Genomic DNA, 9616 nt, shown 5'->3' with positions numbered 1-9616 from the left:
GGTAATCCACTTACCTTGGCCTCCTAAAGTGCTGGGATTACAGGCATGAGCCACTGAGCCCAGCGTATTTATTTTTTTTAGACAGTAGCTGAGCTGATGCTAAGATGCAGGCAAGGCCACAGAAGGGCTGGCGTGTGAGTGCAAACAGGCTTTTATTTCATTTCCACATGAACACCCATGGGTTCTGCTCCTCAGCGTGCTAAGAAGTTTCTCCTTGTTTTTTTTTTTTTTTTGAGATGGAATCTCACTCTGTAGTCCAGGCTGGAGGGCAGTGGTGCGATCTTGGCTTGCTACAACCTCCACCTCCCAGGTTCAAGCGATTCTTCCACTTCAGCCTCCCAAGTAGCTGCGATTACAGGTGCCTGCCACCACGCCAGGCTAATTTTTGTATTCTTAGTAGAGACACGGTTTCCTCATGTTGGCCAGGCTGGTCTTGAACCCCTGACCTCAGATGATCCACCTGCCTCAGCTTCCCAAAGTGCTGGGATTCCAGGTGTGAGCCACCGCCGGTCAAGCCTCTACTTCTATTTCTGTTCCTCATCGATGCTACTTACAAGGCTCCTCTGAGCTGCTCGTTCGGGCGCAGGCATGCCTGAGATTAGTGGGTGGTGTCGCTTCTGCTCTGTCCCGTCACTGTGGGTTCGTTCACTAAGCTTTAAAGTACTTCCTAGCAGACGAGACCCCCTCGCATGCTGGGTGCTGACATGGGTATTCCGTGTCCTCCTCTCCAAGTCTGGCACCCTTGGCCAGTCCCCAGGACCACATTGCTCCTGAGTGTCAGAAAATCGATGTCACTGCAGGCAGCCGCTTGTCATCTTTGCAGAGGTGGGGTGGTGGTGCCGCCAGGTGGTGGTGGAAGTGGCCCCTCGGCAGGTGTTCTGAAGACTCCTCGCTTGTGGTGGGAGCCCTGCAGGCCCTCTCTGCCGAGACGCTATTGCTAGCTCTGCTGAGTGAGGATGGGGTAGGGCTGGTGGAAGCTCCAGAGGCAGAGGTCCTGCTGTGCAGGTGGGTGCCCTGTACCCTGTACCCTGCCATGGGAGAGCTGCATGACCTGGGACCCGGGTACCATCGTGTGGGGGATGAATTAAGTTGGGAGGCAGCGAGGAAGGGCATCAGGTGCCCCTGGTGGGGTCCACAGGGAAGCCTTCAACCTTGGGGACGGCTCAGTCCTAGACCCGGGCGACTTGTTCCCTCCCCCACATGTCCCTCGGTGGTGTCTGGTGGCCAGGGAGGCTGCTGCTCACTGACCTCTGGGCTGCAGTCAGCTCCCTCATCTCAGGAGCTTGCCCAGGGCCTCGGAGGGGCGGGTAACAGGATGGCAGCCCTTCTCCTCTGCGCTCCGGAGTCCCTCTTCTGCCAGTTTAGCCTCTGTGCCTCGGCACCCTCACCTGTAAAGGGCGTGGCCACCTAAGGCTCAGGCAAGAACATGCTTGAATGGTGGGATCTTTTGCAGACTCCTGGCTGCTACAGAGGCACAGTTGCAGCTATTCACAGGCGACAGCCTGCGACATCAATCTGTGTAGAAATGCCAAGGGTTGGTGGAGTGTGGTGGCTCACGCCTGGAATCCCAGCACTTTGGGAGACGGAGGCCAGCAGATGACAAGGTCGGGAGTTCGAGACCAGCCTGGCCAATATGGAGAAACCTCATCTCTACTAAAAATACAAAATTAACTGGGCATGATGGCGCACATTTGTAGTCTCAGCTACTTGGGAGGTTGAGTCAGGAGAATCGCTTGAATCTGGGAGGAGGAGGTTGCAGTGAGCCGAGATCGCACCACTGCACTCCAGCCTGAGCAACAACAGCAAAACTCCATCCCCCACACCAAAAAAAACCCAAGAATCCTTATGTATTGGTCAGAGAAAAACATTTTAAAAGGGCCCCAATTTTCTTTTGTTTTTTTTTTTTTTTGAGACTGAGTCTCTATTGCCCAGGCTGGAGTGCAGAGGTGTGATCTTGGCTCACTGCAACCTCCGCCTCCCGGGTTCAGGTGATTCTCATGCCTCAGCCTCCTGAATAGCTAAGATTATAGGTGCCTATCACCATGCCTGGGAAGTTTTTTTAAAACTTTTTTTTTTTTTTAAGACTGGGTTTTTGGCCAGGCTGGTCTTGAACTCCTGACCTTAGGTGATCTGCCCACCTTGGCCTCCCAAAGTGCTGGGATTACAGATGTAAGCCACACACCTGGCCTCGCCTGGCTAATGTTTGTTTGTTTGTTTTTTTTTTTGAGGCAGTCTCACTCTGTTGCCCAGGCTAGAGTACAGTAGCGTGATCTCCGCTCGCTGCAACCTCCGCCTCCTGGGTTCAAGCGATTCTCTTGCCTCAGCCTCCTGAGTAGCTGAGATTACAGGTATGTGCCACCACACCTGGCTAATTTTTGTATTTTTAGTAGAGATGGGGTTTCACCTTGTTGGTCAGGCTGGTCTTGAACTCCTGACCTCGTGATCCGCCTGCCTCAGCTTCCCAAAGTGCTTGGATTACAGGCGTGAGCCACCATGCCCAGCCTAATTTTTGTATTTTTAGTAGAGACGGGGTTTCACCTTGTTGACCAGGATGGTCTCGATCTCTTGACTTCGTGATCCACCCACCTCACCTCCCAAAGTGCTGGGATTATAGGCGTGAGCCACCGTGCCCGGCCCAATTTATATATTTTTTTAGTAGAGACAGGGTTCCACCATGTTGGCCAGGCGGTCTCCAACTCCTGACCTCAAATGATCCACCTACCACCTTGGCCTCCCAAAGTGTTAGGATTACAGGCGTGAGTCACTGCGCCCAGCCATGTGGGGCCCCCCATTTTCAATCAAATACAGTTAAGAACTGCAATCAAGCCACCAAGGATCTCCAGTGGAAAGTTCCAGAACTGGGGGGGGGGAGGAGGCACTGACTCAGGCCTGGCAGCTCCACGGAAACCATCTGCGGTTGAGATGGAGTCAGGGTCACGCAGCAACAGGGTGTGGGCAGCCCTTTGAGGCCTGTGCCAAGCCCGGAGTCTATCCCCACTCCACCCCAGGCACTCTCAAAAGACATTGAGTTGGGAGGCCCAGGCGGGCAGATCACCTGAGGTCAGGAGTTTGACAGCAGCCTGGCCAACATGGCAAAACCCCATCTCTACTAAAAATATAAAAATTAGCCGGGCATAGTGGCGGACGCCTGTAATCCCAGCTACTTGGGAGGCTGAGGCATGAGAATCGCTTGACTCCAGGAGGTGGAAGTTGCGGTGATCTGAGATCGTGTCACTGCACTCCAGACTGGGCGAAAAGAGCGAAACTCCATCTCAAAAAAAATAGACATTGAGAAGCCAGAAGCCTGTTTCCACGAGTGGACCACCCCCACCACCCCCACTGTGACGTGAGAAGGAAACAGTCAGCTGTATGGGCCGCTGTCATCCGCACTGGAGGGCTGTGTGGGAATGGATGTGCTAGGGCTGCGATGGGTAATTCCTTTGTCTGGAGCTGAAAACAGCCCCGAGGAGCTGAGCTGAGTCCCAGGGCCCTGGCCAAGAACACAAGCTGCTGGGTTTTTTTCTTCTTTCTTTTTATTCAAGATGCTGCACCTACCTTTTTTTTTTTTTTTTTTTTTGAGACAGAGTCTTGTTCTGTTGCCCAGGCTAGAGTCCAGTGGCATGATCTCGGCTCACTGCAACCTCCGCCTCCTGGGTTCAAGGGATTCTCCTGCCACAGCCTCCTGAGTAGCTGGGATTACAGACGTGTGCCACCATGCCAGGCTCATTTTTGTATTTTTAGTCGAGACAGGGTTTCACCATGTTGGCCAGGCTGGTCTTGAACTCCTGATCTTGTGATCTGCCTGCCTCGGCCTCCCAAAGTGCTGGGATTACAGGCATGAGCTAGAGCCCTTGGCCTTCTTTATTTTTTAAGATAGAATCTTGCTCTGTCGCCCAGGCTGGAGTGTAGTGGTGTGATCACAGCTCACTGTAGCCTCAACTTCTTGGGCTCGGATGATCCTCCCACCTCAGCCCTCAAGTAGCTGGGACTACAGGCACGCACCGCCACACCTGGTTTAATTTCTTGTGGAGATGATGGGGTCTATGTTGCCCAGGCTGGTCTTTAACCCCCACACTCCCTAAGTGCTGGGATTACAGGCGTGAACCACTGGGCCTGGGCCTGGGCTTTTGGAGCCACATCCGCCCGTGTCTGTGTCTGTGTCTGTGATGGGGTCCCAGGGTCTTAATTCCTGCGTGCTGTGGCCACTCTGGAGCGAACTCATGATGACAGCGGGGAAGGTGGGGGTGCGGCTGCCCTCCCTGGGCTGCATGGGAACGCAAGGCTCCGTGTCCTGAGACGAAAGCTGAGACAAGAGGCGGAGCCGGCTCATGCTTAGTGTTTTATTTCCTCAAAGGAGCCATGCCACTGGCCTCCCAAACAAACACCTCCTAGTATCCTTCCAACTCACACTACTCCCAACCGTCAGATTCCGTTCAGCTTCCTCCAGCCTCAGACCAACCACTTCGTTTTCACAAGCTCAGACCTTCCAAACATTTTAATAACACAGGTTAAATAGCAGCTTTCGCTATTACAGAAAGGGGAGCTAGAAAAGTTAGTCCTACTCTGTGCACAAGACTGCAACACCCCGCTCGTAGAAGCTGCGAGGATCTTCCTTTGTAGCAATTTCAAAGTCAACGGTGAAGATAAGGTCCGCACGGGTGAAGTTCAGGTAGACGGGCAGGGTCACCTACAGGAGAAGCAGAGGGGTTTACTGGTGGCTGGAGGGAAAGGGAAGAAAACAGCTGACAGGCCCCCGCAGGAGGGGCTTAGACACGTGTGAAACGGTCTTCCTCTACAAACTCCATTCCCAGGTCCCAAGCAGAACCCAGGCCTAGACGAGGACACGCCTCTGCCCGTGCTACTGAAGGGGCCCTGCAGAGCGCATGGGAAAGGCGGCGCGTACTCACCACGCTGGCCTTCTTCTCAGCATTGGTCTGCTTCACCCAGCGCAGCTGTGTCAGGGGCAGCGCGGTTGAGATGGCATTGGACAGGGACAGCTTGTTGTTGTTGCATGTGGCCCCTTGAAGTTTCAAACCTGTGAGGCGGAAGCCAAAACCCAGCCTGAGGTGAACACGACAGCTACGCCAACCCCGGTCACAGGCTGACAAACACGATGGCTCCACCCCACCAACAGCTGGTCACCTGCAGGTAGGCAGGCTGGCCAAGCTCGAGGCCAGGTGCAGGGAAGGTCACCTGCAGAGATGAGCCCGTATTTTCTGTGAGATTCCACTCACCTGTGACCCCAAAGCTGCAGGCATCAAGAGTGGCACTCTGTGAGGTGGTGACGTTGACTTCCAGGCAGAGCTCCTCCAGGGACCAGCTGTTGGCCTGGGCCACGTACTGCCTGGTGGCCGTGATGTACGCCTCAGGCACGAACAGGCCACCCAGGCACACGTGGATGTTCTGTGGGAAGCAGCAGCCCCGGGAAAGGAGCTCAGGTCAGACCTGGGCCTTGCTTGTCCTCAGAGCTGCTGCTGCCCCAGCCCAGCCCAGGACAGCTGCTGCCCACCCGACTCATCAGGAGCGCCTTCACCTTTAGTTCCTTGGCGCCACCGGACGCAGCCGCCAGTGAGATGTTCTGCAGCTGTTTGATCCTCTCGCTGAAGTCCGACACCCACTGGATGACAGTCATGCCGGCAGGCACCGTGTAGTGGGACCAGCTCCGAGGCAGGATTCCTGCAGCCAAGGCACACAGAGCCGGGGTGGTGTCAGCTCTCACAGCTCCCCCAGCACAGATGGGACAAATCCGCCAGTGTGCCCATGTCCCGGCCGCCCACACAGGTGGCTGGCGCCTCCACCTGCTGCCTTTCCGGGCTGTGCTTTATGCCCCTGGCGCCGCCCTCACCGCTGCATCTGCTCTAGCTCAGGCTGGTCCAGAGCATGTCTCAGAACCGTGCAATTTCGAGGGCCAAGTTAGTCTGGGTGTGTCTGTCTGGAAGACTATAATCACACCCAAGTAAAACTGCAGCTAAAAACTCACTTCAAACAAGCAGCTCACTGTTCCTGGTGATTAGGGCTCTTCGGGCAGACAGGAGGATGCTGGGGGCTCCTCACAACTATGGACGAGCCCCCCAGGCCCAGCTGCCCCTGCTTGCTTTTCCACTGTCCTAGAGGACACCCATTCTTCACAGGTGCTCACTGGCCTGGGCCACCCTGTCCCCTATTCACTGCCTTGCAAGACCCTAAACAACTGTTAAAGTTGCATAAAGATTTTGGCCAACATTCAGTGAACCAGCAAGAAGACAAATTCTTGGGCATTTCTAAGCTCCCCCACCCCGCCCACCTGGAGGGAAAAAGGCACGGAGCTGCTCTCAGAGGGAAACTCCAGCAGGCCTGGCCATCAGCGCGAGGTGCTGTGTGGCTGGGCTGGGTCGTGGCCCCAGGCCAAGGCCCCCGGGAGACAACCTGGCCGCTAAGGCGCTGGGCTTCGGGTGCCCGCAGGCTGGCATCCCACGCACCTTTCACCAGCTCGTTGATCAGCGTGCGCAGGTAGTTGGTCTGCTTCTTCTTTCCTTCGCACACCTGGACGACATCCGCGAGGTCCTGGCGAACGTCCTGAAGCAGCTTCGCGCCCATCTTCACTTCTCTCTCAAAGAACCTGAACAAAGGATCCTAAAATCGTTCAAAGAGAAGGCCAGGGCGAAGAGAAGTGAGGAAGACGTCCTTTCCCAGGCAGAAAGATCAAGCAGAAGTAACTCACCTCCGGGACAGCCCCAGAGCTCCTGACCTGCCCAGGGTCATGGACAGTTTTGGCAGAGCCTGACCTGGAACTGAGCTCCTGTGAGGCTGCGGCTGCTCAGAAACCCACCGAGGCTCCTGCCTGAGCCGCGGCTCTCTAGGGAGGAAGGGCTGCGGCTGCTCGCTTTGGAAGCTGTCTGCCTATCTATCTCGTGGAAGAAAGGCAGACAATCTCCAGGAGCGTTTTCAGTCCATTTCAAAAGGGTCAACTCATCTTGTCCAATGCCTGGACACCCGCTCTGAGGCGACAGTGGGCGCGAGTGTGTTCCGTCCAGCACGACGGAACCAATGGTCCACGGAAGGACAGTCCACGACCATCTCCAGCACCCGGGACCCTGAGACCTGGCTGGCTCGCCGCCCTCCCAGCTACCTTGATGTTCTCCACGGTGCGCTTGAGGTGGCTCAGCGTCTGGGGGATGAGGTGGAGCCAGTTGGATGCGGTGGTGTGCAGCGTCCGCATCCAGGCGGGGCGCCCATCGGACGTGGAGTCTGTCCTCGCCTTCTTCTCGGTCTCAGCGTAGGCCAGGTCGTCCTCGTCCTCCAGCATCTGCATCTTCAGCATCTTACTGATCATGTCCACACCTGGGCCACAGTCCCACAGTCGCAGCAGGAGGGAGGGAGAGGACAGGCAAGAAATTGGAGGAAAAAAGGTCTTGAATGTAAAGGCCACAGGTGAGTCTGCACCGGGAGCTGCAGCAGTCTGAACGGTGCTCAGCTGTATACGCTTTTTTTTTTTTTTAAAAGAGATGGGGTTTCACCAAGTTGGTCAGGCTGTTCTCGAACTCCTGACCTCAGGTGATCCACCCGCCTCAGCCTCCCAAAGTGCTAGGATTACAGGTGTGAGCCACCGTGCCCGGCTGTATATGCTTTTAAAGAACAGAAAATGGCCTGGCCAGAAAGCTAAGGAGACAAATACAGCAGAAAAAAAAATTTTTTTTTTTTTTGAGACGGAGTTTCGCTCTTGTTACCCAGGCTGGAGTGCAATGGCGCGATCTCGGCTCACCACAACCTCCGCCTCCTGGGTTCAGGCAATTCTCCTGCCTCAGCCTCCTGAGCAGCTGGGATTATAGGCACGCACCACCATGCCCAGCTAATTTTCTGTATTTTTAGTATAGACGGGGTTTCACCATGTTGACCAGGATGTTCCCGATCTCTTGACCTTGTGATCCACCCGCCTTGGCCTCCCAAAGTGCTGGGATTACAGGCGTGAGCCACCGCGCCCGGCCACAGCAGAAAAATTTTTACCAGGTCAAGTACATGACTGTTAAAACTGACCCAGCAAGACAGACTAAGTGGCTGACGCCCACAGTCCCAGCACTGTGGGAGGCCGAAGCCGGAGCATTTCTTGAGCTCAGGGGTTCAAGACTGACCTGGGCAACATAGTGAGACCTCATCTCTACAAAAAATGAGAAAGCCAGATGTGGTGGTGGCACCTGTGGTCCCAGCTACTTGGGAGGCTGAGGTGGGAGGATTGCTTGAGCCCAGGAGGCTGAGGCTGCGGTGAGCTGTGATTGCACCACTGCACTCTAGTCTGAGTGACAGAGCAAGACTCGGTTTCAAAGCAAAACAAAACAACTGAACCAGCAGCCTGAGTCCAAAGACTCAAGGAAGGCTCCTCAAAATCCTGGGTTCACAGTAAGACCTGGGCCAAGCCGCAGCCCAAATGACTGCATGCTCAAGGGGGTCCAGGAGGGGGTGCCACCTGCCCTGAGTTAAGACTCAGAAAACTGGTCACCACGGTGTCCAGTTTTGTGAAGGCCAATTGCCAGGCCTGTCCGCAGTGATGGAGTGCATCTGGGCAGGGCCTGGGAACCTGCATGGTTAGCTTGTGACTGCCACTGTGTGGCTGGGACTACCCTGAGCCTCGTGGTACCTCCAGTGTGTTCTGGTCCCACCTGGCTTTTCTTCCAGACCCGCCCAGGCCCCCTGGCTTATCTGCCTTCTTTGGGATGTGACTGGTGATGACGCGGGGCAGCTGGATCTCTGGGTTAGGGGAGTTCCCTTTTCCTGCCTCTGACACAGAATGCTGAACACGTCAGGCTCCTGGGAGGCTGCACCGTAGGCAGGCAGGGCCTGGGCCTTGCTGCTATGCTCTAAGTGGGACTGTGCGAGGTGACGGGTGTGCTGTCCCCAGCACAGTGCTGGCACAGCATGGGGCTCAAAGAGCAGTCCTGATAGGCCTGAGGGGTCCTTCACAGGGACCCAGTTGTGCAGGGCCACACTGGGGCTCCAGCATGTGACCCCCAGTACTAAGCATAAGCCTCTGCAGAGCCAGTGCTCCTACCTTACCCTTGGAAACGTGCTTGGCGCCCAGGGCTCCAATTATCCTGGGCTTCCTCGCCAGATCCCCAATGACTCAGCTGCCAACCATCCTGTTTTCATTCTGAACAGGCAGCTGAGTTTGCGGCCCGAAGCTGGTCTACAAGCGTGTCCTCCGTGGGAGAAGGCTGCTATGCAGGAGGCACAGGTGCCCTGCAGGGTGGCCTCGGCTGAAAGGTAAGCTCCATAACGGCACGTTCTGCCTACAGGACTGAAGACGAAGCCTGAAAGGAGCGGCCTGATTCTGCTAACCAGCTGTGAGCTTCAGCACACCCCTTTTCTTTTTGTGACTTTTTCCCATAACGGAAACGTTGAGATTTGATCAGCTGCCGTCAATCCTGTGTGCAGTGCCTGGAGGCTTTGTGAAAGCCAATTGCCAGGCCGGTCCACAGTGATGGAGTGCATCTGAGCAGGGCCTGGGAACCTGCATTTCTAAGAAGTTCTGGGGAGGCTGCTGCTGTGGGCCTGGGAGCCACACTGAGAGAGTCACGGGGTTAGAGAATGTCTTAGCTCCCTTCTTGCTCATATCGCTTGAATAGTCTTGAAAAAAACATCTTGT

At 55.4% G+C, this 9616-nt stretch overlaps 1 protein-coding gene across 1 annotated transcript in view; it reads right to left on the bottom strand.

Moving 5' to 3' along the window:
* Positions 1-4326: 4326 nt before the first annotated feature.
* Positions 4327-9616, bottom strand: part of DYNC1H1 (dynein cytoplasmic 1 heavy chain 1) — an 87523-nt gene continuing 82233 nt past the window's right edge. The window contains exons 73-78 of the mRNA XM_064375221.1: positions 7109-7320; positions 6459-6612; positions 5534-5676; positions 5235-5403; positions 4908-5035; positions 4327-4687 (exon numbers count right to left, since the gene is read on the bottom strand). Coding sequence (XP_064231291.1) covers positions 4559-4687; positions 4908-5035; positions 5235-5403; positions 5534-5676; positions 6459-6612; positions 7109-7320 — 935 coding nt within the window. The 3' untranslated portion in view covers positions 4327-4558. The remainder of the gene's footprint in view (positions 4688-4907; positions 5036-5234; positions 5404-5533; positions 5677-6458; positions 6613-7108; positions 7321-9616) is intronic.

This window comes from Aotus nancymaae, unplaced genomic scaffold (genome assembly GCF_030222135.1).
Source record: "Aotus nancymaae isolate 86718 unplaced genomic scaffold, 86718_ANA_hifiasm-v0.15.2.pri h1tg000011l, whole genome shotgun sequence".
Lineage (NCBI taxonomy): Eukaryota > Metazoa > Chordata > Mammalia > Primates > Aotidae > Aotus > Aotus nancymaae.
The sequence above is the reverse complement of the archived record's forward strand: the minus strand, read 5'-3'. Positions and strand labels throughout refer to the sequence as shown.